The sequence below is a fragment of the Anopheles coluzzii genome, chromosome 3 (genome assembly GCF_943734685.1).
Source record: "Anopheles coluzzii chromosome 3, AcolN3, whole genome shotgun sequence".
Taxonomy (NCBI): Eukaryota; Metazoa; Arthropoda; class Insecta; order Diptera; family Culicidae; genus Anopheles; species Anopheles coluzzii.
In genome coordinates, this window is record NC_064671.1 from 54,496,525 (window position 1) to 54,524,306 (window position 27,782).

At 38.4% G+C, this 27,782-nt stretch overlaps 1 protein-coding gene across 2 annotated transcripts; it reads left to right on the forward strand.

The window, feature by feature from the left end:
• LOC120957664 (protein jim lovell) lies at positions 1–27,782 on the forward strand. 2 transcript variants are annotated; one of them, XM_040379974.2, is made up of 5 exons: positions 1–210; positions 642–1,828; positions 5,540–8,060; positions 10,074–10,211; positions 25,383–27,782. In XM_040379974.2, the coding sequence occupies exons 3-5, from the start codon at positions 5,879–5,881 to the stop codon at positions 26,087–26,089; spliced, it is 3,027 nt and encodes a 1,008-aa protein (XP_040235908.1). In that variant the 5' UTR covers positions 1–210; positions 642–1,828; positions 5,540–5,878; the 3' UTR covers positions 26,090–27,782. The 2 variants fall into 2 exon arrangements, with proteins under 2 accessions (XP_040235908.1, XP_040235909.1); XM_040379975.2 differs by having other exon boundaries at positions 10,074–10,205.

The window sequence follows — 27,782 nt, forward strand, 5'->3', positions numbered from 1 at the left end:
TGCTGCAAAGAAAAGGGGGAATTAATCTGTTTCGGTCGGTCAAAATGTGCACTCGGTTGGCGGCGGCAGTCGAAATTTGGTCTCCTTTCGTTTGATAAAGCAAGTGCCACAGTTGTTTCCATTTGTTTCAAGAAGTGGGAACAAAAACGCAACAGCAAAATTAACGGCGCTCTTATACAAAATAATATTCTATATACGGTCAGAAAAAGTGTAAGTGAATTGTGTTCATGTTAAATCAAAAAGTGTAATAAACATGTGAAAATGTTGAAGATTCGACTGTTTCGATTTTGATCAACAACAACAACAACAACAACAACAACAACGATAACAGCAACAAAATAGTGCTACTGAATAGCTTAAAACCGAGTTTAAAATTAAATGAATTTCGCTTTGCACATGGAATGTCTAAACATCGATGTCGAGTTTTATTTGTAATGTTGTAATATATTTTTTTACGGGCACAAGCACCTAAAACAATGGCGATCCTCGCACAAAATGTTAATACCTCGTTATTGTACCTATTTTGTGCATATGTCAGCGAGATGCAAACTAGATCGACATGTTTTATGGTTATGGTGATGAACACCTTCGCATAGAAAAGGATAGCAGTGCTTCATTACCGTTACATTCTTTTTCTACAGGTATAATAATAAATGCATCGGGAAATTCTAACAACGAGTGTTACAGCAACATTCCAAACAAGAAGCAAAGGAAGCCGGTTAAAATAATAAAAGATTACAAGAGTGTTACTGTGTGCATCATGGAATAGATCGGTTTGGAAAGCTGTTTCAGTGATAATTGCAGTGGTTCCTTGGAAGGCAATAAAAAAGTGTATTCAAAAATAAGAGAAGTGGCAAAAAGAAGCGTGTAATGTTTTCTTTAATGTATATGGTGCAATACAAATGTGAAGCCTTTTTAATTGTATGGCTATTCCGTCAATGATCTGTTACTGTAAGATGGGTCTAGAGAAAATGTCTTGAATGGATCATGTTAGTTACAGTGCTTCAGTTGACAAGTGAAACTAAGCGAGCGTCTTTTCTGGTACTTTTTATCGAGATGTTGTCTCGAAAACTTTGACATGGAATGTTGAAAGTAACAGACGTTCAATAAATGCTTCAATCTCTTGAGTGCGGATGAGAGAAATTCCACGACTATGTGAAACACAAGAATAATGAGTTAAGTGCTAACTTCTTCGTTAGGTTTTAAATGCATCGTCAAAATTGAACTTTCGGAACTAAGATATTGTTTCCTTAGAACCTTTAGTTTGATTATGTTATGTGCAATCGTAAATATGTGATAAAATTACAAAACAACGTCCGGTCAATAGTAAAACAAACGATGCCGAATTATGTTCAATTCTTCAATTATGTTGTACTATGAATGTGTGTGATGTTGTATCGTGCTTCAAATTGTTCGATGGTGTGCAAATAGTGCAAAAACGTGCAGATAGAATAAAATTATAGTTTTAGAGTGTGTTTGTGCAAAATTGTGGTAATTAGCGCAGCTGAAAATTAAAACAAAATCGGAAAAAAGTGAACAAAATTGCCTTGGAAATAAAAGGAAAATGTAAACATGTTTGGCTTCAGCAATGAAAAACAACAATCGTGTTGGAAACGATAAGAAATTGATAAAATTACGAAACAAAAGATTTAATTGCTATGAAACCCCTTTGCAAAAAATAACTGTAACGCTGCAAACTTAAATTGAATCTACGAAGTTTTGGCAATAGTTCAATTATGATCGAAAATATCGTACAGTTTAAAGTTTATGAATGAGCACTACCTGGAGAGCAAAATGCGGCATTCAGATAATAAGGTGACGTGTAAAGGTACGTTTAAAAACAACTGCATGATTATTTTTGGGTTTACCGATTCAATATTATTTAATACAGCGTTTTGTATTCTTTGTGGAAAAAAGTGTTGATGGCTCAGCGTGTTGAAAAAAGTACAACACATTGGATGGACGATTAATTGCATGCTACTCAAATTCCTTTAAATTTATTTAACCACCCACAATATCTTACGGTGAAGGTGTCGTGTAGTGCCTAAGGTATTTTATATTCGCAGGAGAATTTTTCCCATCGGAGGCATGCTATGGCATAAATTATGATAATTAATGCGCTAACACCATGCTCAGATCTCCCAGTAACACTAATCGGTCGATAGCTTTAATTCTTTCCAACTCAAATCAAACATTAGAATAGAGTTCTTCGTGCATGTGTGTATGTGTGATTGTGTAGCGGTGAAAGAGAGGGAGAAGGATATAGACCATTGTATATTAGCAATTCAACGAAAGAGCAACATAATGTTTAGATTGGTGGTGTGACGTTAGACATTAAATGCCCAACCACCCTCATACAATCGATCACATCCTTGTACGATATAAAACACACAATTTTGTTATAATGTGTGTCGGTAGTGTTAACCCCATGGAAAGTGTGTGTATGGGAAGGAATAATCCTTGAACAGTAACATTCTGTAGAACTATTAATAAATCAAATCTATCGCAACACCTGACCCGTTGCTCAACGTTCAGTTACCTTTTCTTGAATACGGTTTCATCTAGCTATAAACCTTTTTCAATTTTCGTACAGTCCCTTCCGTCTTGTGACGACAGTACACATGTAGCGCCTGTGCATGTAAGCAAATGTGCGGTAAAACTAACTCCCAACGTAACCTGAGGTTAACCTTTGCTCATAAAAAATCGGATCACTTTCAAAAACCAGGAGACAAGGCAAGGATCCGTTTGTTGGTCAAGCATATGAGTTGTATTACTGAAAGGGCAAACGGCCTACGTCACCCTATTGTATGCTTCACGAACATTGCGTGTTGATGAGAATCAACGTCGATAATTATATGTGTGTAGCTCCATTGGCAAGCGCGAGAAGCCGGAAGGAAAATACCCGTAAAGAAAGAAATCAGAGCAATTGTTTAATTAAGTTTTCCCTTCTTACTTCAAAAATGTCTCATGGATTTGTTTTCTGTACATAACAGGACATGTGTTAGATAGCACATATATTCAATGGTATTATTTTTCTTGTAAAAAGTAAAACAAATTTCAGATGAATCAACATCACAAATGTTTTCAAAATTAATTATATTCTATTATTAATCTCTAAGTAATTCATTTTATTCGAAATGCTATTCAATAAGCTGGTTATATTTTACATGAAATACTTGAAGTGTATATATTCATCATCCTTCTTCTCCAGAAAAAATTGAAGTAATAAGCAATACAAAAGTTTAGTAACGAATTTATTTATTTAAATATTAAAAGCATGTTTTGGCTTCACTTCGATTTGATTTTTTTACGAAAGTCTGTACAGTTAATTGCAACTTCCAGTAACGATCCAATTAATCAAATATATTGCTGCTCATTTCACAACGCCTCGAGAGCTGCAATGGTTTTCTAGATGAATACCGCATTAGTCCTTGTTGGGGCAGTAAAATTTTTGACACAAATTAGCACGAAAACACCCCTATTCTCAACCGTTACGTACATTAGTAGCTTAAACCTTCCCGTAGTGCGTTTGTGTGGGACGGTGTGAACAACGATTTTCTACTGTACCGCTTGGCACGTGATATGTTCTGCTGAGCGATGTGCAGCAATGCAGGAAGTGTGGTGTAGTTTGCTTTAAACCCTACATTGCTGCTTGAGCAAGGTTTTACCATCTGTACACTACAAGCATCGAGCGCAGGGACAATTTCAAACGTAAGCATTTCATTTCACTCTCCTGCTACTCATTTTCCAGTCTCGATGCAGGTCAGAGCTTGGATGTGCTTGGCTTTTCTGCACCTGTGACGACAACGTTAACTTAACAGTATGCAATAATGCGCCTTCTCCATCTGAAGAGCCACGACTACCAACGAACAACCTGTGGAGGCAAACCTCGAGTCTTTCAGTTCTAGTCCACCGAGAAATCCTCGCTGTTGTGTGCAACTCTCCCAACCGAGACGGCTCGAGGTTCTTTTCGGGCAACCTTTACCCAGCGTAACATATTCCTTATGATGTGTTAATACGTGTCACCCCTCGTTATGTTATACTCGGTTCATGCAAATGTGCGGAAGCTGTACTTAACTCGAGACGGTGCACGGTAAACGCGTGTTGCCTTTGGCATCGATCCGTCTCATTTTTGCTTGTGATCCGAAATGTTGTTCAACCTTGTCTAACGCTACACGTTACTGAGGAGTAGAATTCTTTCTTGCAATTTCTAATGACTGTAATTAGAACACCTTGGGCTTAGCAAATTGTATCGGTGGTCATCAGTTTTACTCTGTTAGTTTACATTTTTGATTGAATTTTAAATACATTTATGCGATAGTGCTTTTAGAAAATATAATCTTTTCAGTTTTTTGCAAACCATAATGCGCAAAAAAATGAACGGATGATATAAATGGGATGGAAAATATCTTATCGTGGAAAACAGCATTGAATTTCTTAAAAATCTATTATCAAGGATCCATCAAAATATGTTTCATAACTTAATTTTGTCCTTCACCTAGCATTTTTGTTCATGGTTGAAATAGACATGATTAAAATAGATTGCGTTGAACTGCTACGGTAAAACTTAACATAATATAACGTTGTTTAAATTTTGCTATCGATAAAATTATCATTGTGCCAATTGAGGTTTGTTTTTAGTTTACGAAAATATTTATTCACTAATGCTAAAGGTAACATTATTTAATATATCTAATCCACTAGCAACTGCGTTATACAACCTTTTCGACAGATTGAAAATATTGCACAATAGCTAATTTAACAAACATGCCAGCAGCAAATCAAAGTTAATTTCTATCTACAAGTTGAATACTGAAATATTATTTATTTGTGGTAAGACAAATAAGAAAACAAATAATGTTCCATTATTGGCAATACAACTGTTGACTGAATCCGCTATAATTCGTTTAGTGTTGTTTCGATTTACATATTAGTTATAAGCTTTCTTTGTTTATAGTGTTTTCCGAAGAAGGTTTATAGTGTTGTTAGGTTTTTTTTTTTTTAATTTACTCGCAGTAAAATGTTGACGTAAATGAAATTGTAATTCGAGGTATGATAACTAACAAAAGATTGTTAATCATAAAGTATATTCAGTGACTTTTTTTCTAGTCAAAATCTTCACAGCATAGTTCAATAGTAACCTTCTATTTAAAAAAAAACGATGATTTAAGATTTACAGTCAACTGTTTTTTTTTATGAATGATTCCATAGCCAGGAATAAATATATGCACTTCTGTAAGTGACAGGTTGGGAAAACAATGCTATGAAAAAGGAAGATTTCACTAGTGCATGTTGCTTCGAATGTTTATGACCGAGAAAGATTTTTTCTTTAATTTCTTACTATCCAGTGGTATAGCTCATTTTTAGCAAAGTAACAAGCCGTCATGTACATGCACACCATAACAAAAGCCGCCAATTATGAAGAAGGGTAGACGTTTCCTAGTTACAGTGTACATTCAAATAGCTCTTCCTTTGAAAACATGCATTCGTCTCACAATAATAAAATAATGTTTTCTTTTACCTTCTTTTCTCTCTGCAGGGTGTAGAATACAAACCATCAACAGCAATGCTACGGATCAAACATTCAAGTGAAAAAAGGCTTTTAATGATTTTTATAAGACCAGAAACAAGTGATAAGGCAAGGGAGAGGTCTCTGTCATCGTCCATCGTGAACAACATAGTTCAAGGGATCTGAAAACAAATACGCCAAAAAAGTTTGCGATCAATCTGGCATGGAATGAAAAATCCCACTGCGTCAGACAAAGTCGACGAGTTTGCATTCAAAATAATACCATAAATGACAGTTTTGACATCTACACACAGCAGATAAAAAGAGTACAACCAAACTGGAAACGATAGGCTTCTAAACAGCAAAATTATGAAAGAATCATTTGAAATCATGCCTGACCAAGAACACTACAGCCTTCGGTGGAACAATCACCAAAATCATATACTCCGTGCATTTGACACGTTACTGCAAACAAAGACGCTCGTTGATGTAACATTGGTTTGTGCAGAAACAAGTATTCGCGCTCATAAGGTAGTGCTGTCAGCTTGCTCCCCATTTTTTCAGCGCGTTTTTTCGGATACCCCCTGTAAACATCCTGTAATTGTGTTAAAAGACTTCCGTGGATGGGTGGTACAGGCAATAGTAGATTTTATGTACCGTGGTGAAATCAGTGTTCCTCAGGAACGGCTATCGGTACTAATACAGGCCGGAGAATCACTGCAAGTACGTGGACTGGTGGACCATCCAGTAGCAGCCAACACCCCAACACCAGCCGAATCACCTGAAGACTTTAGCTTGCTGGAAGGCTCTCTTATATCGCCTACGTCGCCATCTCTACCCTCTCCTAATTTTCAAACAAATCATCAATCGGGACAACTTCGACACCACTCAACGACTCCCAGCAGTTTGATATCCGGGAACGCATCAAAACTTTTGCTACCGCCGCAAGTGTTTGCTGATCCTTCGATCAACCTCCCCAGTGCACCCGTTGATACGTGCACTTCTCCAATGCCGCGACGTAAACAAGCGCGTCCAAGAAGACGCTCTGGCGACTGTGGACCGCAGGACCTGAGCAGTAAACCCTCAACACCTGTCCCACAAACTTTGGACGACGACGAGACTGAACGCGATCTGCTTGATGAACGTCCAGACGATGAGGATGATCTAGAAGATTTGGAAGACGATGATGACGAAGACCTTAAGCGCATCTTGCACCGTAGCCAATCAGTCGATGAAAAACTGGCGGCACTAGTGGCAAATGAAAATTTACGAACACACTCTTCCAATAGCTTGACAACAACTCCGACAACGACGAATCCAACGAGCAACGATGAACGACGATCGCGCTCGTTACACAAATTAAGTCCTCGCAAAACACCTTCAGCCAATAGTAGTGCGGAACTCCTGAGGGATGCCGATCTCGAAACTGACCCGGTGGCAGTATCGTCTGCGTCTCCACCAGTATCTGATGGACCGGAGAATTTATGCATGAAAAAATCCTCTTCCAGTAGTTCATGTTTAATTACAAATAGTTCGAGCGGAGGTAGTGAGCAGCACGAGCGATTAGGGCCAATCGACGCTTCGGATAACAACACAACCAACGCTGAAACGAGTGATCGAGCAGCCATTCGAGATGGTACAGCACGCATGTCGGATGGGAGCAAAGAATCCTCTTCTCTTTCTGATGGCATCAGTGGACAATTGAGTAATCGAGGACTTCTTTCCTTGAAGGATATACGGCATCTGAACCGCGCGGCTTTAAACCGCTCCCTTGGATCAATCTCCCCTCCACCTTCTTTCTCGTCGTTAAGCAACAACCTACATCCGGCTCTGAGTCTTATGCATCACCATCACCATCATCATCATCATCATGGAGAATCGAAACGTGTGAAACTCGAAGATCGTGAGGATGAGCGCTCGCTGCTGCACGACGACATGATGGAACCGCCACACTTTTTGGATCATATGGATCTAGCACTCAGTACACATCAACATCCACTAGCACACCACCTTGCCCACCAACATCACCTACGCAATTCTTCCCCTCATGTAAGACCCCCAATGGTCGACGCTGGCATTGACAATAACGGCAGCAACAAGCAGAATAATAGTGGTATCCTCAGCAATAACAATAACGATAGCGCCGGCACTAACAATCACAACAGTATCCTGAACCAGCTCCACAGTAACCCAAATAACAAGCACCATCATCAGTCTGGTGGCCGACCTGGAACTCCCAAGCATCCATCCAGTATAGCAACCAACAACAACAATGCCAACAACAGCTCCTCCAGCAACAGTAGCAACAATAACGGAGGCAGTAACAGTACCGGTAGCAACAACAATCTTCACCATGGTCATCACCCCCATCATCATCCACACAATGGTCCAAAAGGATCTGCTGGAGGGCCGAAAGACTTTCTCCACAGTCCCACCCTTAACTTTCCACCCTTCTTCAATCATGCCGAAGGACCACCGAGACCGACCCATTCGCCACTTCCATTCCCGCATATGCCGTCGGTGTCCTCCCTGACGCTCACTCCACCTCACAGTAAGTATTGCGTGTATAAATATTGGGTATGCATATTGGGTAAGGGTGTATGAACACTACATAGCGCACGACTATTTAAACAAATTTCCTTTTTTTGCTATTTTTAAACATTTTTCAAGCAATCCACCCTGCCTAATAAATTAAAATTTAAAAGATTTGAATGGCTTTGCGAAAGAGATTGAAGATTATCAAACATTCATAAACTGTTTTAGTTTATCAATCAAACATTCATAAACTGTTATAGCATTACCAAGCAAATAAATGTTTTTTTTTTCGCAATCGTTATCATGATAGCAAAATTATGTCGACTGCCTTTTCCTTCTCCTCAATTTTGAGTAAAATTTTGAGATCGTTGAAAATGGAACTGCTGAACAAAGCAAATCAATTCAATGATATGGACGCCTTTTTCTCACAAGATTGTTCAACCGTCCAATAATTAACCATACTGTGTTATTGCTTGTCATAGGCTTTGCTGCAATGTTGAAGATGTTTCCATGTTGGAATTCGGCTCCCGTGAAGTTCGTCTTATGTGCATTTTACCTTTGTAAAACTGTTACCAAAGCTATGTCTACCCATAGCAATGGTAGTCGCACTCACACGCCCTCCCTCCCACCCCTGGTTCCCGAGAGGGAGCTGTCTCAACCGTTCAAACGTTCTGCCCCATGTCCATTCCTGAGCTTTCTTTTGGGTACATCCAAAAAGGCAGGCTATAAAAATAAAAATTAAGATATTTCCCCCTATTGTTTTCCGCCCAAATTTCGCGGCCACTTTTTACTAACGCTGCTAACGGCGCCCCCCGCATGACCGCAAACCATGCGGCCAACAATGACCATATAAAATTACATATTTTATCATACACGCTCGCGAGGTCGCAAACGTCCATCCGTCCGTCCGCATGAACGGGCCAGCCGCTTCCAATAATACGTTCATTCACTGGTTCCTCGCAGCTTTACTCTTCAATGCTCTCTGCAGTGGTGGCTGAGTAGATTCATGTGATTTCCACCAGTCAGCTGAACGAGAAAAATACTCCATCGTCAATGATAATATCATCAAAAAGTACGGCGGCTCTTATACACCCAACAGTCGCGGCCACGCGTAATTAACGCACTGGAGCAAGGTGTCGTTTTTTGGAACCGATCCCGTTAACCTTCTTTTCGGTTGTTCTCTGCATGACGTGGGACGATTTTTTGAATGACTGAAATTGGGAAAAAGCAACCCTATCTTGGCCGTGGCAGCACATGATTAGCACGGGAAAAATCTCAACTATCTATGCTGCCCCGCGTAGGTGTCATTATTTCTTTTGTTTTAGTTGTTTTCCCCTCATTTCGGGTCGTTTTGTTTTTCTAACCAACAATGTATGTATGCATGAGCGTACGGACACAAACACACACGCGCGTATCATACTTTTGGTGGTGTGTATGTAGTTCACACGATTTTTTTTTATGAAGAAGTGTATTTTGGTGTTTCGTTCAAAAAAGTTCGCATCACTGGGGCGGGTTTGGGAAATTTAATGAAACGGACGACGGCAGATGCCTTGTGAACGAACAAAATGCAAAAGTGTGCTGCATGGTCACACAGCGTAGGTCGTTGGACATTCCTTAATTCTTTCATTCTTTTCGGATCCAGCTGGGTAGGCTCTTTGGCTCATCTACAATTTTGCACTTTTTGGTCGTTTTTAATGTATGTGAGATAGTGAAGGTGAGGGTAGTTCATGACCTGAATGGATACAATATATTCGAAGACAAGCTTAAGTCCGAGCGCCTATTGGACGAGTATGTTTATCTTGACCGTTTTTTTATACTTTTGCTCATTATGATTTCACACGTATCGTGGGATTTTTTTGCTCTGTTGTAATGCGTCAAACGTCTTGCAGGTCGCAACAAAAGTATAGCTTTGATATATGCTTCAAACTAATATAGTTCTCATTCCACATTTCTTGCTATAGACACAATCCAAATGAATATAGAATAACACCTTAGAAACAAACTAAAAAAACCTTCTTCTTTTTTGCAGTGTTTGGTCTAGATTCACCGCTAGGACTGTTTCCGCCAGGAATGGATCCTGGCAAAATATACAGCCCATTAATGGAAATGTCTGATCCTAGGGGATTGCATCATGAAGGACCTCCGTTCCTCAAGAAGAAAAGTAAGTGTATGTATTCCATAACAATTGACAATTTCATTGTCAAAGAGTTTCTTAAATTAAGGTAGACATGCATAAAACATTATCTTGTTTTAGAATGAATTATAAATGAAATTTACAGTAATTCCATAAATCTACCAACCATCAACAAATATTTCGAGCCAACCATTAAATGGAGCAAGCAAGTAACGCAATAAAAACGATACTTATTTGATCACCGTTACGCTTTGATGGATTTCCTAATCGTCACCTGGGGGTACACGGCACAAGCTGTAGCTGTATAGCCAACTTCCCAGTGTCAAAGCACGTGCAACAAACAGTTACGTTAATGCAATTTTCACAGTTCTGTTTTTTGTTTAATTTCCCCTTTTTCTTCATGCTGTCGAACCGACAGGTGGTTTTATAAACACTGAGTCTTTCTGTCGATCATGTCACACATGATCGGACACATCTTGTCAACCCATTGAAATGTACGACAAATTTTCACATATGCACCATTAACATCGTCTTGATGTGCATGTGTGTGAGTGTGTTTTTAACATCAACACTTCCTACACTTGCGAAAGTTTTTTTTGCAATACTCCTACGCAATACAGAGCCTGAACAGTAAAAACGGATGCCTTTTAATTGATCAAGTGAACTTGAAAAAACACGCTTAGAATATACATTTACTTTTTGGGAATACATTTGTAAAAATTCGTACAATTGATTCCTATGTAAATTTTTTTGACTGATGTGGAGGGATCGTGGAGATAATTGGATGGGTGAGTACTTCCGGTATTGTTGGAATTAATGTTTGGTATTTTTTCTGTTACATCTTTGTGTGATGGAAAAACATTAAAAAACAAAACAAAACAAAAATATCTGAGTCTGAGTCTGAAGAAAAAGTCTGACAACAAATTCAAAACGTTTTGCATTCATCCATGGTGGCCTCAGTATCCTATCAGTGTCTTCTAATGGGATAGTATGTTATGGTTATGAGAAGTTAGTAATGGAATAATTAAGTCAGTCGAGCCAACCAGCCTCTTACATGGCCATTTCACTAGAAACACATTCCCTCTATTTTAACATTTATAGTAATTGTATTAATCATACATTACATCATATAAAATAATATCTTTTGATCTTTACAATCTTCTTTACAACATATTAGAATGATAACAAATATTTAGATCTTAATAGTGTTTCAAAAAATCCATACCAAACTCCTTATCCATATGTTTCCAATCTTTATTCAATGTTAGAACTATTGCATATGATGCGCTCGTCACATATACCCCATACACTTTTCATTTTGTTTCATTATCAAACCTTACATTGCTCTGAAAACTAAATGAGTCACATTCACATGCACAGTTTCGAGATTTCGACGACCCTGTAGATTTTTCATATTCAGCTTCTCACAATGCCATCGTTCCACCAACGTATTCATGGTGTATGATGATAGATGGCACGTTTACGAGAAGGTTCACTCTTTTGCGTTGCTTCTTTCCTTTGCACCGTTTGCAAAAAGAAAGGCAGCATTTGGAAAGATTCACGTAAGATTTTTGTTTGTTTGTGCGTTTACTTTTTTTGCTTTTCTTTTTCTACTTTCGCTTGCTCGTTTTGGTGGTGGCAAAACAATTATTTCAAGGCATTCAAACATTTTCTCTAGACGAAAGGATAATCTTCAGCTTCGTTGCCTCGTTCTTTGGCACGATTGCGGCGCACGGTAGTAAAGAGTTTTGCATTTCTGGTGCGCCTTTTATGTGATGCACCAACACCATTGCTTCAACAGCCGAATGCGTCGTTTTGTTAAGCATCTTTTGATGCGACTCCTGTTTTTAACATTCCTTAGCTCGCTCATTTTCATGTGCTGCGGGTAAGCCTGGAGATAGATTTGGTTTATTCCATTTGCTGTGCCCAATTTTATAAGTTTTCATTTTCCGCATTCAAAGAACTGGAATCGATTTTCCAACCCCCAAAAACGCGTTCATCATGTTATCGTCGTGTTACGGGGGTTTATACGAGACCGTGCATCACCCACAGTCCTGCACTGTATTTCGGCGGCAAATTTGAAAGATGGCATAACCGGTTGTGAGTAGTTGAGCTGCTTTTTTTATTTTTCCCAACCATGAAGCCAATGTTGATTTGTTATTTTTAAAATTTCGATTAAACAATGTCGCCGTTGCCGTTGCTGACAACGTTCCGTGTGCCGTTAGTTTTGGCAGATTCTACATTTCACTGATTCGATATCGAAGGTAGAAGCGCTGGGTGAGAATGTGTGTATGGCCCACCCTTTTCTACCAATCTATCCAGTATATGCATGCGATAGCAGTCATGTTTGGAACAACGAATGGACATGCGAATCGAAAAGCGGAGCAACACATGAACCTCACAACCGCATTACACCGTGTTTGAGCTGCAACTCGTTTCTATCGAGGGAATGAGCTGCTCGAAAGAGTTTGAAAAAGCAGAGTTTTATTTTGCCTCGTTAGGTAGCAACGCTGCTTTTCACATTTTTAAGTTAATATCATCAAGTATGATAAATGCATTCCCCTTCACCATGTGTACAAACTTTTCGAAAACATTAGTTTTTTTATTAACCTTATGCCTCTTGATACATTAATTTCACAGTCTCGTGTATGGTAAGTTGAAAGATTGGGAGATAATGTTGAACATTTTTTAAACACTGTTTAACACAAAGAAAACCTCCCATAATGTATGTTTTTCTTAAATTCATTTTAATGGGTATCAATGCATTAGCTCAGCTTTCTACCAACGAGTATTAGAAACGGTGCTTTAATAGGAAATTTGTATGAATGGTATAACGCACCGCAGCTAGGTGGAAAACGGTGGAAATTTACGGTAGATCAAGTCGATCACATGGAACGGCCACAATTCCAATGGCTAGATTGAATAATTATATCTCAAACCAGGGTGACTATAATGTTGTATTTCCTTGTAGAACAGTTGTAGTTTATACAACTCTTATTGATATTTAATTATTTTGCTATCTAACTAATTATAACGAGTTTTTTTTCGATTTAAGGCCCGCCACTGCCGTATTCTAAAACTGTCATTCAACTAGACATTTCTAGTTCTATAAACGTTTTCTGACATTTTGTGCAAACCCAGTATTTAAGAAATCGATCGCCTTTTTAAATCTGGAGGCAGCAGGTTGGGAAGCATAATGTCGGCGCATTGCGCTTTTCATGCACCTGCCAACTTAAACGGCCGACCTACCTTACGCTACGCGATGACGAATTTTTGATGTGGGGAACTTCAATTACCCACAATACAATAAAATCGTGCTGGCTCACAGTTTCTGCCAAACACAGTAGAAGAAAAACAAAAATTATATCGTTCCATGTTCCAAGTTAGGCCGTCCTGGTTTTTTTTTGTATTTTGTCGATTTTTCACGTTGCTCCAAAAAATTCATTATTTAAATTCGTTGCTCCAACAAACTCTACTAGGTGCCACGCAACCACCAATGAAATGATGTGATCAATTTCCGTGTCAAATTTAATATTTCTGTTTCAGTTTTTTTCGTATGAGCGTGATTTTGTTCTAAAGTAAGAGTAGCAAAAATCTGAGAATTCCATTTGTTGTAATATTAACATTTTGTACAAAAAAAAACCCTAAATAAATCTTTGTGCCCTTCAAGATTCAGCATGTTTTAATGGAACTATGGAATGGCCGTTTTAAATTCAGCAAGAACGGCATCGGTCATATTGATTTAGGTTGAAAATGTGTTATTATTATTGGATTCTTGCGTAGAGTCATTAAATGAACCAAGATCAGGTCCAAAAAACGATTAATAGTATGACATGGATGTAGAATAAAACTGATACTGGCTATAGCAACTGTTAGTTTGGTTCAAGGCTATTTTCAATGGTTATGCTTTGCTGTGAATGGCACTAGCCATACCACTGCCATCTGCATGAAAATATAATATAATTATATCATAGTCTTTTTTTAATCGGTTTTCGAAGCTACAACTCTTGTTCAATCTTTACGCAACTATTTGACATTTTTCCCTCGTGACATGTTGAATGATAATCATGCAGAACATTGGAAAACAGGTCGATCGGAACGCATTGAACAGCTTAAACCGCAAACCTATAATCCACACTTACCACATGCCTGTAAAAGCTGTATCAATGATCTAAAGTTAAAAAAGAAACCAATCCACGCTTTCAAACTTTAGCCGTGAAAGCAAGGCTAGAATCATGTCATCATATGACGATTTGATTAGCTTCTCGATGAATGCGCAATCGAATCAGCTACTTTAATCCGTTTCCTCCGAAGGTTGTGTCCTGGCTGTTAGTCGATGTTTATTTCTGATTCACTTTTCTTGATTTTGATCTGAAGGTAAGATTTTCCCCTGGTTCGCTTGTTTCGATGCTTGTCAATCGCTTGTATCGATGCTTGGTTGGTTGGTAAAGGGGTAAACTACTAAACAGGGGCGGTAAAATACTATCTATACTTATTGTTTTTGCAAGAGGCTAGGTAACACTGTTTGTGGTGTCAACTGGCAACAAGTGCTGTACAAGTGTACACATATGGGTATTGTGGCTATGTATTTGAAGTGTCTAATAAAATCTCGTATGTACAGATAGACATAATGTACAAACAGACTAACGTAAATAATGCTATGAAAAACTATATGAAAAGAGTGAAAATTTATTTACGAATTCCAGTTGGTATATCCATCAAATTTACAAACCAACTATGTATAATGGCAATTGTCCTATAATATCAAAAGAAACAATAACATTCTTGTATGAGTACAAATGGTTCAGTTTTATAATTTTATTTTGACGAATGTCAATGTACATTTTCAATGGAACAAATGTTATACTTACTTACTTACTTATTTATGTTCATAATACATTAAAATTGTTATAAATAACTAGGGTAACTGTACCAGTATTCGGCAGGGTACCTGTTTTCGGCAGGGTAACTAAAAACGTGTAATTACTCAAAAAAACGTTGAAAATATTCTCCGCATATATTTTTTAAATATAGATATGCTCATTTGTTATTCGTATACGAAGTATCACATCATTTCCTTTCATATGTTTCAAAATATCAAACGAAATGTTCAGAGTTCAACATGTATCGGCAGATTTGCTGTTAGCCAATAGTTAGGCAGGTTTCATTATTAAGAGAATCAGAGCACCAAAACAATGAAAGTGTGGTTTTTATGAAAGATTCTATGGTTTTAGAATTTATTCTAGCCCGCTAGGAATTTTAAAATCACGAAAAACAAATAATTATTCACTTTAAATGCTGTCGAAAATAGGTACACGGTGAATGTTGATTTTTGACAGATCAATGCTGTTGGCTCCTACCGAAACTTGAAACAATAACCCACTTTTGATTTCGTTGAATATTTATTTAAAACTTGATCAGAAAACTCCAATGTGTATGTCGACACATACAACGACATTTCTTATATCAAATATCACCAATTCGATATTATTATCAAATCCGTGCAAATCGATTAACCGTTAACCGTCCGGTCCCGAGCTGCCCGGATAATCGACGTTCTACTGTAATTCAAATCAAAATTACTGTAAAATTGCCAGCAAAATGCCCAAAATGGGCAACATAAAATTAGTAATTTTAGTAGTTTTCAACATAAATCTTAGGAAAGTGAGAGTGTAACACTGTTTTAAACATTTTATCTACCTATTGGCATTAATTGAAATGTTTACAGACCCATATTCGTGTTGCCGAAACTAGGTGCACAGCCTGCAGAAAATAGGACTAGACTGCCGAAAATGGGAACAAAAACAGTGTTAATATAATAATGTCACTTTCATGAAAAGTAATAAAAATTGTAAGTGTACAAGCAGTTTTAGTGAAACCGCTGCACTAACCTGCCCAATACTGGTACATTTACCCTATTAAAATAATTATTATAAAATTCCTGTAATTGTAGCCATAAGATATGTATATCCTGAAGAATTCCGTAATTGATCCTGAAGAATTCCGTACTCTTCCACGAAACCGTCCGAAGTTAGTGGAACAGTCTTTTTTATTACTTCAACACCATTGATAGTATATACTATATGCTCTAAATTTGTGTAACATAATAAGCAACCGTAGAAATTGCTCTTCTCTTGTAACAAACCAAGAACATGCACTATCCATACAAAAATTTGGGCGGATATGTCGCGCATTATCAACCAACTGGGCAATAAAACACATCAGAAAACAATAAACTCACAATTTATTAAAGCTTGCTTGGTTGACGGTGTGCGGGCTCATCGCTAGCAATTGTTACCATGAAACCTGTTCGTACCACAACACATTTTCAGCATACGTAATACACACGTAATGAACATCCATTTTCAAATGTTTCAATCATTCCGTGTTTAAATTGTTCTGTTTTAGTTTGCATAGTTTATTAAGATTTTACTAGTTTAAAAGATTTAACCGTTTTAATTGTGACTATTACGTTATTATTTAACATTAACCTCACTAAAGCAACTAAGCATTTATTTTGTTTTTTGTTTCATTTCCTCTTTATTTAAATGGGTCCTATGTATAGGGTACACAGTCCATATGAGGCTTGAACCCATGATGAGCATGTTGATAAGTCGTGCAATTTGAGGAGTGTACCTTGAAGCCGGCAATTTACAATCCAAAAATGTCACCATAGCTCACAGTATTAAAAATCTGTAAACCTCTCTTTTTTATCCAATGCCACAAGAGAGGTTATAAAATTAGTCATTTAGAGTTATCACTCTTCAATCATGGCATTTACCCAGTATGGCAGTCCTGGTATGTAAGAATTGATTGAATAGGTGGGATGGAAAGACATTGATGATAGAAGCGTTTCGTCAATATTTTCCAACAAGTCGCTGTGGCTTTAATACTTTTTACATAAACATGTCATTAATTTTGTTCTCCCCGAATTCACCATATACTGAGAAGCTACTATGTGGCATGTGTACACGTGCGTCACACTGCAAGCGCAGTAAGGTTGAAATCGTTATCGTCTTCTATGTTTCGTGCAAGATGAATCAGCCTAAGGCCTGCCTTAGCACTCGGTGGCTGATTAGGTTAGAGAGTTATGATCATAAATAAATGAAAGCCGCCGTAGTTGAGAATGTAGCTTTATCATATCGGCCCGGGATAGCATACATCTGAAACTTTCACAATATATTTTGTATGACACAAACGAGGTTTCGAGCGAGAACATAAAAAAGAAACAAACACTTCCCCCAGTACCCAGTATATTATACGGGTGATGACATTGTGCATCAGTGAACCGCTCACGTATGCTGAGTTTAGTTTGAAATGTATGGTTGTTGTATCCAAACTAAGGGAACTGCGTGAGCTGCAAAGCAACGCACTCGATAAACCACCAACTTTGCGATCTCTGCAACCGTGCCCTTTATTAAGTATACCTTGAACCAAATAATCTAAAGAAGCTGTTGGTGATGCCGACGGGTTCGATTATGGTGATGAGGATAAAGATAGAATGTGTATCGAAAGCCGTATCGTTTGAAAAAGTTTCCACTCTTCTCACGACAGTAGAAAGAGATAAATGATTTAAATGAAGCGACATGACAATGTGGGAAATTATTAATCATCATGATTCCAAATGGAAACTCTCCGACCCCCAGCATAAGCCGGTAATCTGTTCCGCGCGATAATCCTTGCGGCATCTTTTTGACGAAAGCGCACAGGAAGCACACGAGAACGATTACTGTAGGACCACACTCAGGTGTTGCTTGCTAGAAACGCCGAAAGCCAACGATGCGAGTACGGGTAAACTTGAAATTTTGTACAGTGTAGATCATCTGTTTCCAGCGATTAGAGAAAGAGAGTATTGTGTGTGTATGAGTATGTGTGTGTGTTTGTGTGTGTATGGTTAAGCGGGTAGCGCCGTTATTGGTCGCACATTCTTGAAATAATTTTATCGAAAAGTTTACTTGCTTTCGGCGGCTGACCGATGATTGATTCTTAGCGGCGCTTTCCTCGGCACGAGTGCGGTACCTGAAGATCAAAGCTCCCGATTCTCTCTCTCGATTGGATTGGCGCGAAAAAAGCGACCTACAACGGTCCGCCACATAGTTATGCGCAATAGTTTGAGTTCTTCGATGTCGTGTTATTTTTGGAAAGTCACAAAGACACAAAGCTGCAAGCAGATAGTGAGCTCGTAGGTATAAATCGTGATCGTAGCTTGATTGGAGCGAAACATCATTCGAGATAGGTCAAAGCTTGATCACAGACACCGGCAAAATAATTGAAACATTCTGCTTCTTTGTGTGGAAACATCTGCACAGTATAGCATGTTTTTGAGTAACAAAATTGTCCAAGCTCATTGTTTAATGAGTTTTTTAATATATTAGTTACTTTTTCTCTGCTAATGGTAAACAAAGTACTAGATAACCAAAGACAGCCATTTATAATACAGAAAGCTTTCCTACACAATACGCATTCCACCCAACATAATCGATGGACCTCTGACGACTGATATGAAACGATTTTAGAACCGTACTGGTCAATATTGGCACACTTGCCATTATCTTTGGTCATTTTGCTATAACATGAAGACTGTTCAACTTTTCTTGGACCGCATAAATGTCATACATTTTTAGATTTATGAATCGTTTTCCGAGGTTTTTCAAGATATCTTTCTGTTTTTTTTTTTGCATGAGGAAAAAAGAAGATACAATTAAATATATGGTGTCGGACTTTAGGTGGGCGCCACTGTATGTTTCGCATACTTAACACGAGAAGTAATCTAAACATATTTCTGGTTAGGGTCAAATTACGGTCATACTGCTTAAAATAAACACTTCTAGTGTCCATTGAAGACCAGGATACGGCTTTTGGTAATATTTAATTGCTAAAACCAATCCAAAACTTCAAAGCATTCTTCTTAATGGAAATAGTTTTCTTACAATACTTTATGTTGACATGATGTACGAGGTAGTTATTCTGTAAATATACTGGGTACAGCAATTATCCGCAGTACGCGATACTCGATATACTCGAATTCGCAGTACGCAATTCCTTTAAATTTGACAGCTCCATGTGTTTTTTTTGCAAATATTTTCATTTTTTGAAATATGTTATGCTCTTTTTGAATTTCTTTAATGTTCAAAAGCAAAACTCTGGGGCGATATTGTTCAACCCTCGAACCGGTAGTGTAAACTATTTTTCCATAGGAATCCGCTATACGCGAAAATTCGAGATACGCTATTGCGCTCGGTCCCGTAGCGTATATCGGATAATGACTGTATATTATATGACCTGATAAAGTATGCATATGTTCTGCACTGTCTGTGACATTAAGTGATACATTCATGCCTTATTTGTGATTTAATCGACTATGACATAAGTTCACAAGGTGTTCAGAGTATCAGAACCGCTGAAACCCCCTATATTACTTGTTCTTTAATATTTTATACATGCAAATAATTATTTTGCTTCATTCATGGAGGTAGCTTTATGCAGATGCAAATAATGGCGAAATAGATGATTCAGCACAACAACAAAGCTAAAACGAAAAATAAGAGCAACAATAATACAGGGGTTGCATTGTTTGAGTGAGCTAGTGTGTTTTGCAGTCCTACTATGAACGTTCTCTATGACGATGTTTTCTATTGCACATGTAATATCCCAAAGAAAATCCTCAGCAACAACAACTAAAAACCCACGACTCTGTTTCTCGTTGTGGCCCACCATATGGCCACCCATCATTCTTGGTAAGGAAGTGAATAGATATCGGATTCCTTTTGGCTGCATGCCACTGCAGCTAAATTGGCAACCACTATTGACTATCGACCTTTTTCCAGTATGCCGCTTTTATGCCACCCCGAATCTCTGTTTTAACTTCAGTCGATTGAAAGGGTAGAAAATGAAAACATACTATAGATTTGTTGCCTCGTCTACTCACTTGCACAATTCGCCGCAAATTGCTGTAAGCAAATAAATAAAAGTGCCATACCTTTGCGTACCGAGCACAATAGACCCTAGCACCAGCGCCTTTGCATAAGAGCAGTCGATGGGTGTAAGGGATCGGAAAAATTGAAGCAAAAACAAACCTATAGATAACCGCCATTGCAAACGATCAAGATAAATCATCAATCAGTCCCGTAAGCCGCTGGCGTTGCTTTACCAATTGTTCGAAGACACACCGTTTTTTATTTATCCCAAAGCGATACACACACACATACTCTGGACGCTGACAATCTACCTCTGCGTCGGTGGGTGGAAGGTAATTGAAGCGTTTTCGTTAGTCGAAGAAGACGTGCGGTACCGAGTGTACTACGACCGTTATTCCTAAAGCCATAAAGTGCAGCGCATATGCAGAATAAATGTGTACAAAATGACTATCATTACGTGAGCTGATATGTTAACGGTCTGAACTATCCTTAATTTGAAAATTGTTCAAACGAGTCTGCCCTTTTCAAACTGTCTTCGCTATGGGTCAAAACTGATTGTATTTGATCAAATACGCCATACGCCTTCGAGGCACTAAATACATGCATCCTTCTGGTCTACCTAAGTCCCGTATTAGCCTATCACAAATGGCAAACGATAGCGGTGATCTTTTCGGTGGAAAATTGAGTAATTGAATGATTGTATCCAGAAAAGGGAGCGGTAGACCATAATGACTCTATTGAATGAAACACGTTTGACCGATCGATGAGCGATGTTTGAGCAAAGAAGAATCCGATCATAAGTCTGCTCTGCATAAGATCATCAAACGACATGCAGCTTGGTGCTCGTGCGACGATCGTTTACAATATTTAAAGCCAAATGACACTTATAATAACGACAAATAGTACTTTTTTAATCAATATACCAAAAACACTGTAAGCAAAGTAACGATTAGTAGTCCAATGCATCACTCATGCTCAAAACGAATAGAAACTCTGTAAGCGCTTTCATGAAGCCTAAAAAGTGGAAATTACCTGTTTCGAGAAATGCGTTGCTAAATACATTACTCGCTAATTCCTCTTGCTAATCGATTCAATCATATGTATTGAAACGTCATATGGTAGCGATGGCTGATGTGGCTGAGCTTCTTAGTCGATCCGGAAACGTTTACCGGTCATGGTTCCGGGAACTTTATACGAAACCTAGAAAATCACAGGATGAATCTAACAGTACTCATATTATTTCTGTGCAGGCTTGATACGCCAATCAATTGTCGGAGACTCACTTAAGCTACCATTCAAAAGCACAACTTTCCCATAACCGAGTAAACCCAGACACATCTTAGGACTTGTTTCTACACTAGCACCAGAATTTAAGCGCCCTACATCATCAGCCTTGGCGCCTTCAAACCCTCGCGAGACCTCTCTTCTGCTCCCCTAGATCCAGTAAGGTCCAGAACGAGAAAGAGCAACGGACCACAGGGAAGATAATAACACACCTTACCTTCCTGGCCATTGTCCAGCGAAAAGAACTCTTCGGCTTTATTCTCACCTACTGTTTCTCAAAATAGTCGACTACCGTTTTTGCCGTCTTCCATTTGAAGCTCTCCGCCACAACTCTTTTTTACGGGTTTGCGTTTACTGGGCGTATTGACTGGTATCGTGTAGCGTTTCTTGGGTTTCTTTTTTTCATTTGATCTACTTCCTCTTTACCTTAAAAGTGTTTTTTTTATTCAATCAATTTCTTTTACTTCAATCAATTCAATTAATTGCATATTTAGACATCACCACCGAATCAACCTCAAGCACATCACAAACCGAACTTGAGGATGGGAATTGTAAATGATCAGTTGACTTCTGGATGACTATAAACGTTGCGAGGTCCGGTATAGAGTCAGTTGAATCGGTAGAAGAAAATCAATCCGTTTCAATTATTGATAAAAATAAAAAAAACTGTTTTTTTTTAACTATTTGTATTATTTGTGTAACAATATAATTAAACGAAGTTAATTGAAATTGAAAACAACTTTCAGAGCTTGCAGTATATTATAACCTCTGGAATGTAATATGTTAAATACATGTTAGTAAATAACATAACAAAACACAGTAAATGTTTGCTAATTGAACATGAAAGTGAGTTTACATACATGTTAACAGATAATGTTTTCTAATTGGAGAAACTGTCTAAAATGATAAATAACGACTGAGTGAAGTTTCAACTGTTCAACGCATATAAAACGGATATCGTTATCGTTCGTTTAATAAAATCAACGGATAGCTTTAAGCAAACTGAGACTACGCGGTATAAAAAAAAAACTAAACTCTTCTTTTGAACTTGAACTGCACCATTCCCGCAAGTGTTTAAAGGTTGATTCATCAAAATTATCAAACCGACAACAAAATTCTCGGCATAAATTCTACAAATTTTCTTTTGGGGTTCAAACATTGTAGATGGTGGTTTACATTTCACGTTCACGTGTTTTTTAGTGATTCTGTTGGATCCACATTAACTCCAGTAAAAAGCACCCGGATAGTGAAGACATACATTATTAATATGCACTGTATTGGTTAGAGGTCCACTAATCTCATTGGATCATATTTTAAATGTTCTATTCGATATAGTGATTGGCCTTCGTATTTATTGCTCTCCAAAGTGCCTATGAAGTACAGATCATCAATGAATCTACACTTCAACCTAAGCACTTCAACTTAATTGAAAGGGAGTCAAAACTCTCTCATCTCCATCGATAAACTCTTTTTATAAGCTCAACCGCGTACGGCATACGGCAATAAATGATCATCCTAGATCAATTTGTTCCTTTCAAAATTGATCTCGAACGAAGGTGTTGAAAAGGATTTCACTTACTTTCGCGTATGGCTGGTGTCGGACAGATGATAAAGTGCATGAAAGGAAGTACGAAACGAAAATCATACCGCTGTAGCGAAAGGACTTTATCTCACTGCAGAATCATCATCATCGAGCTGACTTCAACCGCAAATAAAAATTGAAAATGAAGGACCTTCAACCGATCCTACGGTTCACACGGTTGTTTTTGACTTCGAACGTACAAAATACACAAAAACAAGACATGGCTCGATTTTTTTTATTTACGGCAGACAAATTGAATGAAATGAGATAAAAAAAAAAACAATTTTGATTGTACTTGTGCACATGGTTACACATTGAATAGTACCAGAAACGGTTACGTACAAACTATATAAAAATCGCAAAAACTGACGCTATCCAAAGTCTTTTGGATAGCGGTTACGTTGACTGAAACCTCTTTGAAATCCCTTTATCCATTTTAGCAGCAACAAAAAAAGGCAAGAGTTGAAACAGTGTTTTTTGCTTTTCTAACTGTGAGACTACCAGCTGTTAAACTAAAAGCTTCATAATAAATTCTCATTCTCAATTTAAGAGTTTTGCGTGTAGGTATGAGTTTGCTGTTTGTTTCTCTAAAACTATATTTACTATAACACCGACTTAATCTGTTTTAAAATAATGAGTCTCCAAAATACGGCACATTGGTTCTAACCCAGCATGATGCTGGTTGTGGAATGTATGTTACACATTTTATTCCCTCGCACCGAACTCATTACAATCAACGATGCAAATGATTTCGTACCATGCAGCGGCTGGCTAAAAGAGGCCGACTATTTGAAGAGAGACGTGAGTTTTCTCACCTCAAAAAAGAATTGAATTAAAGGTGAGCTTTTGAAAGTCGCCGGTCCAAGATTCATATCCGGTACGAGTCTCATCGTATGCAGGCACCGCATGATGAGACTGATCTTATGTGATAGTTGTACCAGTCACGATTTTGCTGTTCGATGGCCTGTCAGCATACGATTCGCTAGTGTCGAGGCTCGTGCAATTGGTTCAGAATGAACGTTAGCTGGTCAGCACAAACTTAAGCTAACACAATAATATCTGTTTTACGTACCGAGCATGTACGGGGTTTGAACCATGCGCGCAAAACTGGGCTTCGTATGAATCTGGTTTATTTTTCCTTTTTTAACATTCAATTCAATTCAATTAAACAGTGTAAAGCATCTGTTACGAGATAAAAATCATTCCCACCACCTTTGGATTAAATGAAATCAAGCCTAACAATGTGTGACTTGTTTGTACAATAAATATCACATAGATCAGTTTCTATGCATATACGTAGATGGGAGAGCTATATCGACCAAAAAAGCATCCCAAAACAAGCCGAGTTCGATGTGGAAAGCAGGCTAACCTTCTTTTTAGTTGCACGATCACGCTGACTGTAGCAATAAAATAATAATACATTTCTCCTTTCACACATATAACCCCGTCCGAGGGCCAGATTAGTAGGCAAATGTTCAATTTGCGTTTGTTGAGAAAAACGAAAACGTTAACAAGACGCGTTATCCCGCCCGCTGCAATCATTCCAAATCATACTGCACTACGCTGGCGACGTTTCAATGGTACCGATTCGTGAAATGTTACAACCCCACAAAGTCTACCGCACGAACCGTATTGATGAAAACTAAACACGGTTAAACGGATATTTTGAAGCAAGCGGATAGCAAAATACAACAAAGATGAACAGCGCCGAAAGTGAACAAGTCATGATGATTCGATGAAAATCAGTCTGCTTTCATGCAGGTATTGCAAGAATGCTAACTATCAGCGGCGCGGACAACAGATTTGGAAGAAGATCATTTCATCGACACGAACGTGTTGCTAGCCCTGCGACACGAATCTTCAACATTGAGCTGATTCACTTTGGTTGATGCACACATGCTGGGAGAAAAAGGTTACCGGCTATAGAACATATAGATAATGATACTGCAGAGGACGCTCCTGTCGACCGAGGGGAACCGCAATACGTCAGAAGGCTGGGCTGCGCTCTATGATAATTAATTGACCGATACTTGTTCCTGTAATTGGACAAATGGATTACTGCCTCCAATGTGTCAGAGACGGCTCACAGCCCAAATTTTACACACATCAAACAAACTATATCGGCACTACACAGACTTTCAAGGGTAGAAGCCGTTTTGCTGGTAAGCTCCTCCCTTTAGTCACGTTTTCCAAGTCACTTCATTGTAAACAAGTGATCACCACAGTCACACTGTACAAAAATATAGAGCAATTGGAGCTGACCATCACATCCGTTTGAAGATAATTCCTACTACTTTCATTGTACTTACTTTTCTCTTCGTGTAGTGTTTTTACAATTGACATAGCCACTTGGCAAACGATAGTGCGGTTTAAACTTATTATTTATTAATTATGTTCGTTTTTTTTTGTATCTACTTTTAGTGAATCGACCAAAGGGACAACACTCCGCACCCCGAGGTGGACCACCCCGATCTTGGACTAACGCAGAGCTCACCGAAGCACTGCAACATGTGTGGAACAAGAAAATGACTACGAGTCAGGCGTCGCGTATCTTTGGCATTCCTTACAATTCTCTGCTTATGTACGTGAGGGGCAAGTACGGCAAAAGCTTGAAGTTGGAACAGCTTCGAAAAGACTGCATCAGTGGGCCACCGATTGAATTACTCCAGATGGGTGTTAGTAATAGCAACAAGGACAAAAACAAGGAAAGCAAAGATTCCGACCTGCGTCACAGTCACCATTCAGGCAGCGGGGCAGGACGGGAAGGCAACAATGGCCCCAACGGTGGGGGGCACGGCGGAAATGGTGGTGGAGGGCCACGATCGGCATCATCCGAGCCCGATCTCTTGTCCAGCCCAAATCCATTGTTTAACCCTTTCCCCGGTGGCTTCTATCCGGATTTCCCGGGCGGATTTCCAGGGCTTCCGCTGAGCATGCTGAACCTTCTGCCACCAGAACGACACCCAGCACACACGCTGCCGATGTCCGTCGATGAGGACTGTAAAAGTGACCGGTCGAAACAATCGCTGGACGATGATTTTCCTCAACCGCTAGCCCTAAATCGACCTTCATCGGAGCAGCTGGCGGACAGTCGCCGGGAGATATACCAGCAGAATGGGCAGGACTAATATTTAAGATTCGTTAGCTCACTCCACTCGCAAACCCACGTCTAATGAGCCCCTGATCTCACAAGGCTTGGTGGAATGGAAAACAGGCTAGCCGTTGCATCCAACACGAAGGATAGTTGTTGTCACCTTAGCTAAATTAACTGTATTTATGTTTCACCTATTGCTTCTGCAAATCGGAAAAAACATACCCTCTTGCGCGCGCAATGTTGTGTTTTGTATTATCATTTACGGAGTGATAGTCCATAGAGAAGAAATACGTTTGCAAAATCAAACAATCGAGCAGCAATGTACTTTAAGATGTGCTGAGATGACGAGTCATGTGTGCTTACAAAGAAATAGGATGATTTTTGATAACAGTCCACCATGCATGCATGCTTAAGATGCACGGCAAAATGGCATCGCTTCAAGTAGCTCTGGTTGGTCTATGTTCAGTGCAAGCAATATCGTTTGGATTTAATTAGTAAAATTGGTTGTCTTATTTAGTGCAACTGCAAAACAAAAGTTACTGCAATATCCGTGTGTATTCGGGTGCGATTTACGTGGCAATATCTGAACGATGTAACTGAACATAATGCCTACGTAGTCGGCTAAAATCTAAGACTGGTCATTTGCAATGAAACGTAAGGGGGTGCAAAGATGATGGGACGAACAGCATATAAGTTTTTTGTAAACATAAAACATAAACTACACGTACAATTTATTTGTTGGAAGACTTACGTCTGGTTTATTTTTATAGCAGTATTTTAGTTCAATCTGTACAGCGTGTTCTGGCTATTTGAATGTTGTTAATTTATCTGTGTACTCCATTCTGTCGCAAGATCATCCACATCCGCAAGATAATTTATTCGATAACAATAACAATTGAGACATTCTGTTGAGACAACGATGCTACATTTCAACAACACCATCATCCAATTTTATTTTTTGTAAAGCATTTTAGTGGTGAAGATAGACAGGCGGGGATAGATCGTTACTTTTTTAAACCACGTGTCAAATGGTGCAACAGTAAAATCCCAGAACAAACACATAGGACAGTGCAACGACTGCTGTGTTATCGCAATGAGGTTGTTGTACATCAAATAGAGAAAATACGTGCTTCCTGAACAGTAATCTTAAGTTTTGAGTAAGTTTTAATCAAAGAAACAATAGAACCAACCATACTACGATAACGAGCAGAAATCGCACATAAGTAATGCATAATGGCAACAACGCAACACCAGCCCAGACAGCATCGCTGTCATGCATATGTTGCGATGCTCTCATTTATATTTTATGCTAATGTGGAAGCAGATTAAAAAATTATTCATATTTTTATTATTTATACATCAAGCTACTAGTTAAGTGAATAAGTTATGAAAGGTCGGACGCAATTATGAATGCAATTTATTTGGTACAATACCTTATTTTCCGGGGTGTATTTTTGTATCTACATACGTTTATTGATTCCTGTTTTGATTCTATATTGTTTTGTTGCAAATACGTGATGCTAAATAGAAAAACATTGCTTCCTGATTTCTTTCTGATTCCTATTAAGTTATAACGATCTTTAATATTATTTAATTTTATGTTATATCCAGTAGACGAAAGCAATCGAGAGTAAATACATCGAAACAATGCGTAACTTCAAAGAAGGGCTAAGCAAACCAGATGAACAATACAGTATTAATAAATCAGATATTATTAAAATAGTGAA

Bases quoted from the DNA above. Each gene is read 5' to 3' on its own strand.
- LOC120957664 (XM_040379974.2), top strand. From the start codon at position 5,879: ATGAAAGAATCATTTGAAATCATGCCTGACCAAGAACACTACAGCCTT. The intron at 8,061-10,073 runs GTAAGTATTGCG...TCTTTTTTGCAG, and splicing joins GACGCTCACTCCACCTCACA to TGTTTGGTCTAGATTCACCG. The intron at 10,212-25,382 runs GTATGTATTCCA...ATCTACTTTTAG, and splicing joins CCTCAAGAAGAAAAGTAAGT to TGAATCGACCAAAGGGACAA.